The 15,852-nt window shown below is 46.3% G+C and overlaps 1 protein-coding gene across 3 annotated transcripts in view; it reads right to left on the bottom strand.

The window, feature by feature from the left end:
• PLCG1 (phospholipase C gamma 1) overlaps positions 1 to 15,852 on the bottom strand; it is a 190,798-nt gene that overhangs the window by 29,820 nt on the left and 145,126 nt on the right. For 2 of the 3 annotated variants that reach the window (XM_030211878.1, XM_030211879.1), the window contains exons 22-25: positions 15,348 to 15,444; positions 13,909 to 13,978; positions 8,029 to 8,186; positions 3,790 to 3,886 (exon numbers count right to left, since the gene is read on the bottom strand). In XM_030211878.1, coding sequence (XP_030067738.1) covers positions 3,790 to 3,886; positions 8,029 to 8,186; positions 13,909 to 13,978; positions 15,348 to 15,444 — 422 coding nt within the window. The remainder of the gene's footprint in view (positions 1 to 3,789; positions 3,887 to 8,028; positions 8,187 to 13,908; positions 13,979 to 15,347; positions 15,445 to 15,852) is intronic. The other variant, XM_030211880.1, reaches the window with a different exon arrangement.

Genomic DNA, 15,852 nt, shown 5'->3' with positions numbered 1-15,852 from the left:
GGCACTTTTCATCTAATAGTCCAAACGTTGTTAACGTCTCACCTGAACTACTGCAGCATTATTTATGTGGGACGCAACAGGGGCTACGCGATGTCGCTTACAGACGCTACAAAATACAGCGGCTACATTAATATGCAGAGTTTCCAAATATGAGAGTGCTAGGCCCTTATTTATTTATTTACTAGCTGTTAAGCCCGTAACAACGGGCACGTTTTTTGTTTTCCTATGGCCTGAGGCCTCCTCCCTCCCACCAACCCTGCTGTCTCCCCTGCCCTCCCCCCAGCGTCTGTTTCCCTCAGTTCTGCTCCCTCCTCCTCCGATTTCCACGCCCATGTCCAAGCCCTCCTCCCTATTGGGCTGTACTGCTGGTGGAGGCGGGGCTTGGACTTCTACACTCTCAGCATTCCGACTCTTTGCAGGTGAGTCGGTCACTTGCCGTTTATATGTTTGATTGCATTTGTATCCCACATTATCCCACCTCTTTGCAGGCTCAATGTGGCTTACAATTCATCATGGATACTGGAAGTAGAAGAGAACATACATTTGGTTTTACAGAGGGTTTTGGGTTACATGATCGTGTTAAAGCAAAAGATAGTATAAAACACTTCTGGCTAAATTATTGATTGTACAGTTACAAGTGTTGATCTTTGTGATATATCTTGTCGAAGAGATAGGTTTTCAATAGTTTACGGAAATTGGTCAATTCATAGACCGTTTTCAGGTTGCGTGGTAACGCGTTCCAAAGCTGCTTGCTCATATAGGAAAAGGTAGATGCGTGCATTAATTTGTATTTCAGGCCTTTACACTTGGGAGGATGAAGATTGAGGATAGTGCGAGAAGATTTTTTTGCGTTTCTGGGTGGAAGTTCTATTAAGTCTGACATGTAGGCTGGGGCGTCACCATGGATTATTTTGTGGACTAAGGTACAGAGTTTGAACGTGATGCGTTCTTTGAGTGGGAGCCAGTGTAGTTTTTCTCGTAGGGGTTTTGCGCTTTCGTATTTTGATTTGCCGAATATTAGTCTGGCTGCCGTGTTCTGGGCTGTCTGGAGTTTTTAAATTATTTGCTCTTTGCAGCCGGCGTAGAGTGAGTTACAGTAGTCCAGATGACTGAGCACCAATGATTGTACCAGGTTACGGAAGACATTCCTTGTAAAAAATGGTCCGATTCTTTTTAATTTCCACATTGAATGGAACATCTTTTTATTTATATTTTTCGCATGATTTTCAAGTGTTAGATGTCGGTCAATGGTAACGCCAATAATTTTTAGGGTATCCGAAACTGGTAGACTTAGTTTAGGTGTGTTGATGGTGGTAAATTTATTCTTATTGTATTGCGAGGTGAGTACTGGGCATTGAGTTTTTTTCTGCATTTAATTTCAGCTGGAATGCATCTGCCCAGGAATTCATAATATGTAGGCTTTGGTTGATTTCACTGGAGATTTCCCTTAGGTCTTGTTTGAATGGGATGAAGATCGTTACATCATCAGCGTATATGTATGAGTTTAGATTCTGATTCGATAGTAGTTTGGCCAAAGGTGTCATTATTAGGTTGAATATGGTCGGTGAGAGGGGGGATCCCTGTGGAACTCCGCATTCAGGTGTCCATGTAGCTGATGTAGTCGAATTTGATGTCACTTGATATAAGCGTGTAGTTAGGAACCCCCTAAACCAATTGAGAACTTCAGACGTTACACTGACTTCCAGAACATTTTTACATTGTGGTGTTTTCTCTCTTTAATTTTATACAGGCTTGCTCCTCAGTATACGTTCTCCTTGATCAAGATGTCAGATGAGAAAAATTCTGGTACTTCTAAACATTACTTACTGCTTCAATTTCCTCCTCCTATGGGGGTGTTGCTATAAGACTATATTTTTGTCAAGGTTTATATATACCAGGCTGGAGGAGTGGCCTAGTGGTTAGGGTGGTGGACTTTGGTCCTGGGGAACTGAGTTCGATTCCCATTTCAGGCACAGGCGACTCTGGGCAAGTCACTTAACCCTCCATTGCCCACCGCATTGAGCCTGCCATGAGTGGGAAAGCGCAGGGTACAAATGTAACAAAAATAAAATAGATACTATTGGAGATTCTACATGGAATGTTGCTACTATTGGAGATTCTACATGGAATATTGGAGATTCTACATGGAATGTTGTTACTATTGGAGATTCTACATGGAATGTTGCTACTATTGGAGATTCTACATGGAATGTTGCTACTATTGGAGATTCTACATGGAATGTTGCTATTCCACTAGCAACATTCCATGTACAAGGTTGCGCAGGCTTCTGTTTCTGTGAGTCTGACGTCCTGCACGTACGTGCAGGACGTCAGACTCACAGAAGCAGAAGCCTGCGCGGCCACATTGGTGATCTGCAAGGGCCGACTTCTACATGGAATGTTGCTAGTGGAATAGCAACATTCCATGTAGAATCTCAAATAGCAGCAACAGTGGAGGAGTGGCCTAGTGGTTAGGGTGGTGGACTTTGGTCCTGGGGAACTGAGTTTGATTCCCACTTCAGGCACAGGCAGCTCCTTGTGACTCTGGGCAAGTCACTTAACCCTCCATTGCCCCATGTAAGCTGCATTGAGACTGCCATGAATGAGAAAGTGCAGGGTACAAATGTAACAAAAATAAAATAGATACTATTGGAGATTCTACATGGAATGTTGCTACTATTGGAGATTCTACATGGAATGTTGCTATTCCACTAGCAACATTCCATGTAGAAGGCTGCGCAGGCTTCTGTTTCTGTGAGTCTGACGTCCTGCACGTACATGCAGGACGTCAGACTCACAGAAGCAGAAGCCTGCGCGACCACATTGGTGGAATAGCAACATTCCATGTAGAATCTCAGATAGTAGCAACAGTGGAGGAGTGGCCTAGTGGTTAGGGTGGTGGACTTTGGTCCTGGGGAACTGAGGAACTGAGTTTGATTCCCACTTCAGGCACAGGCAGCTCCTTGTGACTCTGGGCAAGTCACTTAACCCTCCATTGCCCCATGAAAGCCGCATTGAGCCTGCCATGAGTGGGAAAGCGCGGGGTACAAATGTAACAAAAATAAAATAGATACTATTGGAGATTCTACATGGAATGTTGCTACTATTGGAGATTCTACATGGAATGTTGCTATTCCACTAGCAACATTCCATGTAGAAGGCTGCGCAGGCTTCTGTTTCTGTGAGTCTGACGTCCTGCACGTACATGCAGGACGTCAGACTCACAGAAGCAGAAGCCTGCGCGACCACATTGGTGGAATAGCAACATTCCATGTAGAATCTCAGATAGTAGCAACAGTGGAGGAGTGGCCTAGTAGTTAGGGTGGTGGACTTTGGTCCTGGGGAACTGAGGAACTGAGTTTGATTCCCACTTCAGGCACAGGCAGCTCCTTGTGACTCTGGACAAGTCACTTAACCCTCCATTGCCCCATGTAAGCCGCATTGAGCCTGCCATGAGTGGGAAAGCGCAGGGTACAAATGTAACAAAAAAAAAAAGATGATGGAAATCAATTACCACCTTTTATTTGCTTTGAATCTAATTATGGATGTTTTCGTAAATTACTACAATCCTGGTTGTTTACTAAGTTTTACATTTTTTTTGTAAGTCTTATCTATTGTTTGTGCAAATTCGGGAGTTATCACTCCCATACTGGCACACGCACAAAACTATCTTCACAGGAAGAAGTGTGCACGCACTTTTCACTAATGCAAGCAGTGATAAAATAGCCCTCGGTACACAGGATTATTTAACAGGTGTGTGACTGTGCCCTTGAGGCAGCTAATCCTTACTGTCTTCATCAAAGGGAACGGGGCGGCAGTAGATAACCAGTTCGGACAGCTCCAGCGCGATCTTCTTCCTCCTCTCCATCATCTTGCCCTCTGTGAGCTGGCAGGAGACAGGCGAGAGAGCACATGTCACAGTCAGCCCATACGAGAAGTAAGCAAACAGTACAGAGCATGGGCAAAGCAAAGTGCCAGGAACAGCCAGCTCAACCGTAAGGCAAGACTAGGCAGTCGCCTAGGGAAGCAGGTGTTAAAAGTACTCTATTCTATTCCTGGTTTGTTTGTTTTTTTTTTTAATATCCTGCCTAAATCATCCTGGAATCAAAACTGGTTACAGAAAATAAAACCCCAAAAAACAACCACCCAACAACTAATTCAGTACTAAGCGTACTACTAATCTTCCACGTACATATTACTACTACTACTACTTAACATTTCTAGAGCGCTACTAGGGTTACACAGCGCTGTACAAATTAACAAATAAGGACGGTCCCTGCTCAAAGGAGCTTACAATCTAAAGGACGAAATGTCAAGTTGGGGTATATGAGATTTCCTGAGAAGAGATGTAGTGATTAGGTGCCGAAGGCGACATTGAAGAGGTGGGCTTTGAGCAATGATTTGAAGATGGGTAGGGAGGGGGCCCGGCGTATGGGCTCAGGGAGTTTGTTCCAAGCATGGGGTGAGGCGAGGCAGAAGGGGTGAAGCCTAGAGTTGGCGGTGGTGGAGAAGGGTACTAAAAGGAGGGATTTGTCTTGAGAGCGGAGGTTATGGGTAGGGACGTAAGGGGAGATGAGGGTAGAGAGGTAAGGAGGGGCTGCAGATCGAGTGCATTTGTAGGTGAGTAGGAGAAGCTTGAACTGTATGCGGTATCTGATCGGAAGCCAGTGAAGTGACTTGAGGAGAGGGGTGATATGAGTATATCGGTCCAGGCGGAAGATAAGACATGCGGCAGAGTTCTGAATGGACTGAAGGGGGGATAGATGGCTAAGTGGGAGGCCGGTGAGGAGTAGGTTGCAGTAGTCAAGGCGAGAGGTAATGAGAGAGTGGATGAGAGTTCGGGTGGTGTGCTCGGAGAGGAAGGGGCGAATTTTGCTAATGTTATAGAGGAAGAAGCGACAGGTCTTGGCTATCTGCTGGATATGCGCAGAGAAGGAGAGGGAGGAGTCGAAGATGACACCGAGGTTGCGGGCAGATGAGACGGGGACGATGAGGGTGTTATCAACTGAGATAGAGAGTGAAGGGAGAGGAGAAGTGGGTTTGGGTGGGAAAACAATAAGTTCAGTCTTGGCCATGTTCAGTTTCAGGTGGCGGTTGGACATCCAGGCAGCAATGTCGGATAAGCAGGCCGATACCTTGGCCTGGGTTTCCGCAGTGATTTCTGGTGTGGAGAGATAAAGCTGGGTGTTGTCAGCATAAAGATGATAGTGGAAACCATGAGAAGAGATCAGGGAGCCTAAGGAAGAGGTGTAGATTGAAAAAAGAAGGGGCCCAAGGACAGATCCCTGAGGAACTCCAACAGAGAGCGGGATAGGGGAGGAGGACGAACCATGAGAGTGTACTCTGAAGGTACGATGGGAGAGATAAGAGGAGAACCAGGAGAGGACAGAGCCCTGGAACCCAAAGGAGGACAGTGTGTCAAGAAGTAGGTTGTGATTGACAGTGTCAAAAGCGGCGGATAGGTCGAGGAGGATGAGGATGGAGTAGTGACCTTTGGATTTGGCGAGGAACAGGTCATTGCAGACTTTAGATAGTGCCGTTTCTGTCGAGTGTAGGGGGCGAAAGCTGGATTGAAGCGGATCGAGGATGGCATGAGTGGAGAGAAAATCAATGCAGCGGTTGTGGATGGCGCGTTCAAGTATCTTATAGAGGAAGGGTAGGAGGGAAATGGGGCGGTAGTTGGAGGGACAGGTAGGGTCAAGTGATGGTTTTTTGAGGAGTGGTGTGACCACAGCATCCTAAACAGCATGTAACATAAAGGGGAATAATCGAACGGCGCCGGCAAAACTGATGGCCGGCCATCTTTGGGCCCGGCGCCGTAAGTGGGCAGAGCCAAGCGTATTTTCGAAATATGCTTGGCGCTGGCCAAATCGCTCGCCGGGTTTAGATGAGATGGCCGGCTCCGATTTTCAGCCATAATGGAAACCGGACCCGGCCATCTCAAACCCGGCAAAATGAAAGCCCTTTGGCCATGGGAGGAGCCAGCATTTCTAGTACACTGGCCCTCCTGACATGCCAAGACACCAACCGGGCACCCTAGGGGGCACTTAAAAAATCTTTAAAAAACAAAACAAAATTAGCTTCCAGGTGCATACCACCCTTCCCTTGTGTGCTGAGCCCCCCAAATTCCCCCCCAAACCCACTGCCCACAAGTCTACATCATTATCATAGCCCTAAGGGGTGAAGGGGGGCACATACATGTGGGTCCAGTGGGTTTTGGGGTTTTTTGGAGGGCTCATCATTAACCACCACAAGTGTAACAGGTAGGAGGGGATGGGCCTGGGTCCACCTGCCTGAACTGCAGTGCACCCACTAAAAACTGCTCCAGGGACCTGCATACTGCTGTCAGGAAGCTGGGTATGACATTTGAGGCTGGCATAGAGGCTGGCAAAAAATGTTTTAATTTTTTTTTTTGTGGAAGGGGGTTGCTGACCACTTGGGGAGTGAGGGGAGGTGAACCCCGCTTCTCTCCGGTGGTCATCTGGTCAGTTGGGGCTCTTTTTTGGGACTTGGTCCTAAAAATACATGGACCAAGTCCGCCTGGCGAAATACTCGTTCGAGCCGGCGTTTTTTTTTCATAATAAGGTGAAGCCGGCCATCTCGTAACCCCGCCCTGCTCCGCCCCCTTCCCGCCTTTGCTACCCTACCAACACGCCCCCTTGAAAGTTCGCCGGCACCGCAATGAAAAAGCAATTGGGGCCAGTCAAAATTGGCTTTCGATAATACTGATTTGGCCAGGATTGAGAGATCACCGGCGATCTCCCGATTTGTGTCGGAAGATCGCCGGCGATCCCTTTCGAAAATAAGCCTGATAGTAACATAGTAGATGACGGCAGAAAAAGGTCTGCATGGTCCATCCAGTCTGCTCAACAAGATAAACTCATATGTGCTACTTTTTGTGTATACCCTACCTTGATTTGTATCTGTCATTTTCAGGGCACAGACCGTAGAAGTCTGCCCAGCACTAGCCCCGCCTCCCAACCAACAGCCCCGCCTCCCATCACCGGCTCTGCCATCCAATCTTCTGAAGCTTAGCCGAGATTTTGAATAAAAGCTCTGCAATTAGGGAGTGTCCGCATCTGACTTGGAATAGAATTCCATATCCTATTAGGCTGGTAAATAAAGGAACTTTCACAAGTACATTTATAGTGAACCTGAGATACAGAAGGACTATCCAGTCTTAATAAGGATGTGAAATGAGAAACAGAGCGAACAACAGGAAGAGCAATCAATTGAATAAGATCCAGAGGACAGCAGCCATTAATTATTTTAAAAAACCCGACATGCCACCTTAAATTCAATGCGAGCATCAATTGTCAGCCAATGCAAGTCCCTCAGCAGGAGTCACATGATCACATTTCCAGCAGCCAAAGATCATCCCAGCAGGGGCGTAGCTACGTGGGGCCACGGGGGCATGGGCCCCCACAGATTACGCCCCGGCCCCCTCTACTTTTGGCCCCCCCCCCCACCCCACCGCCGCATCAGGTACCTTGTTTGCTGGTGGGGGTCCCAAAACTCCGCCAGCCGGAGAGTTTTCTTCAGCGCCGGTCGACTCCGGCGCACCTTCATTGTGGGATCATCTGTTTCTGACGCCTTACGTCCTGCACTGTGCATGTAGCCCTGTGCAGGACATAAGGCATCAGAAACAGATGATCCCACAACGAAGGCGCTGGAGTCAACCGGCGCTGAGGAAGACTGGCTGGCGGGGATTGGGGACCCCTGCCAGCAAACAAGGTATCTGATGCGGCGGTGGGGCGTGCGGGGGAGGGTTTGCGGTTACGGCGGCGGGGGTCCAAAGTGGCGGGGTGGGGTCGGTAGCGTCGAGAGGTGGCTAAAAAGTGCACCCCCACTTCGGGCTCTGGCCCCCCCACCCCCCACCGAGGTCTGGCTATGCCCCTGCATCCTGGTATCACTACGAGACTTTCACTTGATGATTGCCACCGTCTGGGACAGAAACTTCCTAATTCTCTTCACCCCTAGTCCAAACAGTCGGCTCATCTGTCAGTGCCAGCCAAAGGGAACACATACCCTGGCATCCGCTGTCTGTGTCGCCTCTCGGATCTTTTTCACCCAGTCATCGAGATCTTCCAGCGAATCAGCAGCTACATCCAGGTTGCAGCGTTGTGCAGACGTAATGCTGATGGAGAAGACGAAGGGCCGATTATTTTTTCCCTCAGGGCGAACAGCTGAAATAAACAATAGGACAGAGTTGAACATTATCTTTATCACTGAAAAGATTTATAAAGTTCATATCCTGCTTTCCCAGTCCGAGATTCGATAATGCAGTGAAATTAACGCTCTCTTACTGGTTACTGAGTGGAGGAGTGGCCTAGTGGTTAGGGTGGTGGACTTTGGTCCTGGGGAACTGAGTTTGATTCCCACTTCAGGCACAGGCAGCTCCTTGTGACTCTGGGCAAGTCACTTAACCCTCCATTGCCCCATGTAAGCCGCATTGAGCCTGCCATGAGTGGGAAAGCGCAGGGTACAAATGTAACAAAAAAAAACAAAAAACCAACAGTTAATCTGAATTCTCTTGTCATTTCTAGAATGTAGAACTTAGTGTAAAATGTGTCATGCTGGGTCAGACCAATGGTTCGCCAGGGTTAGTATCCTGTCTCAGACAGTAGGGTCAGTTGGGAGTACCTGGCAGACCCTAAGGGGAAGAGATCCCTTCCGGTTGCTCACTCCAGGAAGTGAGAGGTGGTGATCTCCATGCCTGCCAGGTGAACAACTGTTAATCAATTATCCTCCAGAAACTTGTCCAAACCTTTTTAACACTCAGCGATGCTAATTACCTTGACCACATCCTCCAGCAACAAATTCCACAGCTTAAAATTGAGGAAACACTTTCCTAGATTTGTTGTTAATCTGCTAACGTTTGGCATCCTGGATTTAGTGCAATCTGAATTGTTGACTTACTGTTCCCTTTACAAATCTTAATCATATCCTCCGTCATCTCTCCTCCCAGCTGAAGAGCCCTAACCTAGTTAGTCTTCGCTCATAAGAGATCTGATCCATCCTCTTAATCCTTTTACTTGCCCTTCTCTGTACCTTTTCTAGTTCCACCTTATCCTCTTTTGATAAGAGATAACAAGAACTGAACACAGTACTCGAGGTCACAGAATGGATCTCTTATTCTTTGCTCCTTTCTGAACAATTGCTAACGTACTGTTCAATTTACTACTACTACTACTACTTAGCATTTCTATAGCGCTGCCAGGGTTACGCAGCGCTGTACAAGTTTAAACATGGGGAAGGACAGTCCCTGCTCAAGAGAGCTTACAATCTAAAGGTAACAAACTATGTAGTAAGTGTAGGTATCATGAATGAAGAAGGTGGTTAGGCGCCAAAAGCAAGGGAGAAGAGATGGGCTTTGAGTAAGGACTTGAAAATGGTCAGGGAGGGCACATGGCGTATGGGCTCGGGAAGTCTGTTCCAGGCATAAGATGATGCAAGGCAGAAGGGGCGGAGTCTGGAGTTAGCGGTGGTGGAGAAGGGTACAGATAGGAGTGATTTGTTCTGAGAGCGGAGGTTACGGGTGGGAACATACGGGGAGAGGAGGGTAGAGAGGTAATGGGGGGCTGCAGATTGAGTGCACTTGAAGGTCAATAGGAGAAGCTTGAACTGTATACGATAGCGAATCGGGAGCCAGTGAAGCGACTTGAGGAGAGGGGTGATATTTCAGTGTAGCTGAGGGTTTTCCACAAGTGACTGCAAGATCCTTTTCCAAGAAGGTCAAAAAGGAATTAAAGGACCTGGCATTTTCTGTGGGTAAAAAAAAGGGATAAGCCCTGGAAAATTACCCAATGAAAACTTCTCTTCTTCTTTTGTAGGAACCCTGACAGGGGTAGTGTGAGCAGGAAAAGCAAGTGTGAAAATTGCCCTGACTATCCCCACATTTGCTTTTTGCAATTTGCCCCACATAGGTTGTGTCTGCATATAAACACACGACATACCCATGCTGGGTCAGAGCAAAGACACATCATAACAAGCACTGTCTCCCTCTAGCTGTCAATCAGTCAAATATACAGCAGATCCATTTGGGATATCAGGTAAAATGTCTCTGTAGCAACAGCTGGTCACTTAAATTTTCTTCAAAAGTGAATGTACATATAGGGTACAATTAGAGGCTGACCGAAACCAGTGGTTTTGGTTCTAGCCAAAAACTTAATCCATGGTCGAAATTCATGGCTCGGTTCCAGCCAGAATTGTCACCAAAACTGTGGCCCTCCCCCCACCATCACTGCTGCAGTCCAGCCTGCCTCTGCCCCCCAACAGAAAATATGTCCTCCAGGCTACTCACCACTCTGTTCTCCCCCCCCCCCCCCCCCCGCCATGGTAGGCCCTCCCCAGGTTCATCTTACATAGTAACATAGTAGATGAGGGCAGAAAAAGACCTGCACGGTCCATTCAGTCTGCCCAACAAGACAACTCATATGTGCTACTTTTTGTGTATACCTTACCTTGATTTGTATCTGTCTTTTTCAGGGCACAGACCGTATAAGTCTGCCCAGCACTAACCCCGCCTCCCAACCACCAGCCCCGCCTCTGCCATCCAACCTCCGCTAAGCTCCTGAGGATCCCTTCCTTCCGAACAGGATTCCTTTATGTTTATCCCACACATGTTTGAATTCTGTTACTGTTTTCCTCTCCACCACCTCCCGTGGGAGGGCATTCCAAGCATCCACTACTCTCTCCTTGAAAAAATACTTCCTGACATTTTTCTTGAGTCTGCCCCCCTTAAATCTGGCACTTGGTTAGGAGCTGGGTAGTGTAGGAGATAAATGCTGGTGTTAAGTTTTAGTTTTTATGGTTAACTTTATGGATCTGGGGATTTAATATTGTGTACAGTTATACTAGTATGAGTATGTGTGTTTTAATTGTGAATTCTATGATACAGAAAGTTACAAATATTTTAAATAAGGTTTGTATAATGTTGCAAAGTGGTGAGATGCCAATTAGGATGGGGGTAGGTCATTACTGTGGGTGTTTAAAGGGAGAAAGGAAGGAAGGGAGAGAAAGTAAAGGATCTGTAAGTCTGATAGGAAGGGATCTAGATAGAATTATACAGTTAGGGAATGGGATATATTCCGCTTTTGTGTGGTTACAATCAAAGCGACTAACATATTATGTACAGGTACTTATTTTGTACATATTCTAGTAACATACATAATAACATAGTAGATAACGGCAGAAAAAGACCTGCACGGTCCATCCAGTCTGCCCAACAAGATAAACTCATATGTGCTACTTTTTGTGTATACCCTACTTTGATTTGTACCTGTGCTCGTCAGGGCACAGACCGTAGAAGTCTGCCCAGCACTATCCCCGCCTCCCAACCACCAGCCCCTCCTCCCACCACCGGCTCTGGCACAGACCGTATAAGTCTGCCCAGCACTATCCCCGCCTCCCAACCACCAGCCCCGCCTCCCACCACCAGCTCTGGCACAGACCGTATAAGTCTGCCCAGCACTATCCCCGCCTCCCAACCACCAGCCCCGCCTCCCTCCACCGGCTCTGGCACAGACCATATAAGTCTGCCCAGCACTATCCTCACCTCCCAACCACCGGCTCTGGCACAGACCGTATAAGTCTGCCCAGCACTATCCCTGCCTCCCAACCACCAGCCCCTCCTCCCACCACCGGCTCTGGCACAGACCGTATAAGTCTGCCCAGCACTATCCCTGCCTCCCAACCACCAGCCTAGCCTCCCACCATCGGCTCTGCCACCCAATCTCGGCTAAGCTCCTGAGGATCCATTCCTTCTGAACAGGATTCCTTTATGTTTATCCCACACATGTTTGAATTCCGTTACCGTTTAGTAAGTGGGATTGATAAATGCATGAACAATGCACTCTAAAGTGGATATTATTCATGATCTGGTATTGAAAAGAATTTGTTATTATCTGGCCAATATTCAGCACTATTTAAATAGCACTTAACCAGTTAAGCGCCAATAGTCAGCACAGGATAGCTGAATATTAGCGCTTAGCGGCTAACTGGCTATATCACACGATAATTGGCTGGCCACGAATATTTAGCACAATGCCGGCTAAGTTTAGCGATCGAAAAGGACCATTTAAATAACAGTCCTATCTTTGGCCATTACAAACTTAACCGGCCAGCGCCGAATATTAACTTAGCTGTCTGGGCTAAGCGCCAATCGTGTGACTTAGCCAGCCTGCCTCCCGCGGGCTGAATTATCGGCCTGTATGTGTATAATGGTATTAATTATCCTATTATTAAATAGGAATGATTAAATGATGCAAGTGGAACTATGTTCATTAGGAAATAGACCCATTTCATCGCCAAGGCATCAAAGTAAGTGTGCTTCAAAGTTATCGAGAATCCCTCCCCGTGAAGCATCTCCCAGATGTAGAGCTTCTAGGAATTAAATGCCTCTCACTATTCACTGAGATGGTACAGTGGCTACTAAATGACTGAATATCCAGATTTCATATCATTGATTTTATGACCGTTATCTGTAACTCTTTGTTCAATTTTACAAATGCTTTTGTAACACAGGTAGAAATACTATGATCGGTGAGCCATAAATGAATGATATTTGCATATCAGTCCCCAGGGAAGTGGGGGATCATGGCCCACTTGATTCAGTTAATTAGGGACAGGGAAGAATTTGTATATTTTATAGCAGTGTCAGGAACACTGGAATCTGTACAATGGTTGGACATACCTACGCTTGAGAGAAGTCAAACACTGTGTTCAGCTGTGAATGGAGATGCTAATAGCATTGGTTGGACTATTTTTTTAAATTCATCTCAACTGACAAGCTTGTAACAAAAATGGATGGATCTGAAGGATAAGGTGCAAAACACGCAGAACTAAGAAAGACAACAATGAAAGAAGCGGCAACTGAGGAGCTGATGATGGAATTCAAGGATTTAGCTGTGGATGACGATTGGAGTTGGAATCTGATTATGGCGATGGCAGTAGAAAAGAAATGTGGGCAATTTCCTAATTAGGGTGAACTAAGGGTTATGAAACAAGAGGGTTGAAAATTGGAAAACAGCAGAAAAAGAGGAGCGGCCTGGACTATAGGAAATATGAGCGACAATCACAATATCAGATTCAGATCAGAGATCAAAACCACTCAAACACACCCTAGGCTGGTTGATTGTAATCTACGAATCATTCAGCCTGTTCCTTTTCAAATGCACACGAGAAAATACCAATATTCAAAGCGACTAAAAGCAGGTACAAAATACTTAGGATACTTTGCACCCGAAATCTGAATGCTGAGCCAGATTTCCAAACGGAAACTCTGGAGGTCCACGGCTACTTTGTAATTAGTGGTGTAGCCAGAAAGCAGTTTTTGGGTGGGCCAATGGGTAGATTGGATGGGTACACATTTCCTCTCCCTGCATCTCCCCTCTTCAGTTTCCTCGCCCTTCCCCCCCCCCCCCAAATTTTTATTTTTTTTTTAAATTAAATATGTCAGTTGTTGGGAATCCCAAAGCTCTGCCCGCTGAAGACTGCACACTGCCTTGACTTTGTAAATAAACAATAATTTGATAACCATTTGCTACACCGCCTAAACAGCTGACCCTCTTCAGAAAACTGCAGCCAGACTCACTGATGCTGGCACCTTATGCATGCTCAGTTCTCGTACATGAGCTGAGCATAAATGAGAACCAAGCACGTCTGCTGTGCCAGTCTTGGTAGCTTGGAACGCTGTCCCTGATGGCCATATTTTTAGTCGGCAGGCTACATGAATGACGCATCCCTGCCGGGTGGGTCAGAGGCAAAACTGGATGGGACCAATCCTTCTCTGCCTACCAGTAGCTTCACCCTGGTCTGTAATATTTAGAATACCTGTGGAGCCAGAAGAGAAAGGGTCAAAAAAATACATACTGACTTGTCCACTTCTGCCAGCAGGCGATAACTTACCAATCTGGCACGACGGAACATCTAGAACACCCCCCAGCAAATCTCCAAGTGGACTATTCTCATCCAGCTGCTGTAGAAGGAAATGAGTCAACTTAATCTGGGAAAAGGGGGACAAGACCAACATCTAGAGCAACACATAAGGAAACAGGTTAAGGGCAATTCATGGGATCACGTGCTGCTGGGATCCAACACCCACTGACATCTTGTTTTGATAACCACAGGTTCCAAGTTAAAAGTTTTGAAATGAACAAAAAGTAACTCATATTGTGGAAGTCATTTTTTTTTTTTTTAAAAGAGCATCTTTCACTGAAGAGTCTGTTCGAAGCATAATTAATAAGCTGAATTTGGGACACAAATGGAACATAAGAATAGCCATATTGGGTCAGACCAAAGGTCCATCTAGCCCAGTATCTGCTTCCAGCAGTGGCCAGTCCAGGTCACAAGTACCTGACAGAAACCCAGGCAGTAGCACCATTCCATGCCACCAATCCCAGGGCAAGCAGTGGCTTCCCCCATGTCCATCTCAATAACAAACTATGGACTTTTCCTCCAGGAACTTGCCCAAACCTTTTTCAAACCCCGATACACTAACCGCCATTACCACATCCCCCAGCAACGAGTTCAAGAGCTTAACTATTCTTTAAGTAAAAAAATATTTCCTCCTATTTGTCTTTATATTTTTTGAATGACTGAAAACTCGATTCACCTCCACCTGCTCTACACCACTCAAGATTTTGTAGACCTCAATCATATCCCCCCTCAGCCGTCTCTTGTCCAAGACGAATAACCCTAACCTCTTTAGCCTTTCCTCATATGGGAGCAGTTCCATCCCCTTTATCATTTTGGTCGCTCTTCTTTGAACCTTTTCTAATTCCGTTGTATCTTTTTTGAGATATGGTGACTAGAACTGCACACAATACTCAAGGTGAGGTCGCACCATGGAGCGATACAGAGGCATAATAATATTTTGGTCTTATTTTGCATCCCTCTCCTAATAATTCTTTGTATCCTGTTTGCTTTTTTGGCCACAACTGCACACTGGACAGAAGATATGCGTATTGTCTACAATGACACCTAGGTCTTTTTGTTGAGTGCCAACTTCTAAAGTGGGAATCAGAGAACTATGATTCAGATTATTGTTCCCAATGTGTATCACTTGAAATTCATCTGCCATTTGGATGCCCAGACAAGTAGGTTAACCCGTTCTTCACATCTGAAGGGGGTGGCTCACTTTGCATGTGGCCAGTGAGGATAGCCTATTCAATCATGTACAAAAATCTGCAAAGCTCATTGGCCTTTGGCTTATTCTACTTATATTGATGTCTTGCTGCACTAGATCCAAAAAGCTGGAGATTGGCAAAATTGAAGGTTAGCCTGCTTGTCCGAAAGACCATCCAAATGTCTTTAACCAGACTTAGTTCGGTCATATCACAGCGTACCTGCCTGCCAGGTTCGAGCTCAGTGGGACTAGCTATCTCCTCCACGTAGTTGGATGGAAACCACATCTGCTTCTTTCCACCATAGTCGCCTCTCCACCTTAGGGATGAAGAAGAAAAAAGGTGCTGACCCAGTGGGGATATATGTAGGTGACAGAAAGCACTTACCTCTGGCCTACTGAGAAAGTCCTGCTGAGAACATCACGTTGTAAGCAGGGCTCAAAGATGGCCAGTTCCAGAAGGAAGATTTCAGGCCATTCCTTGATTTCTGATGATTTATAGGACCTGCAGTACCGATTTCAATGGGTAGAATCGGCTTTGGGACTGGCCAAAAAGGCTCCCTCCTGGAACTGGGTAACTTGGCAACTCTGTTGTAAGGCCAAAGTTGATGATGCCCAGGTCCTGGAGCATCTCAGCTCTGAAAAGAGTTGTTCTATGAACTTACAAGCAGATTCTCAACTCAAGCTACATTGACTTCCAAAAACATAAAAAATACCTTCCAAACCAG

The sequence above is a fragment of the Microcaecilia unicolor genome, chromosome 8 (assembly GCF_901765095.1).
Source record: "Microcaecilia unicolor chromosome 8, aMicUni1.1, whole genome shotgun sequence".
NCBI classification, from domain to species: Eukaryota; Metazoa; Chordata; class Amphibia; order Gymnophiona; family Siphonopidae; genus Microcaecilia; species Microcaecilia unicolor.
The sequence above is the reverse complement of the archived record's forward strand: the minus strand, read 5'-3'. Positions and strand labels throughout refer to the sequence as shown.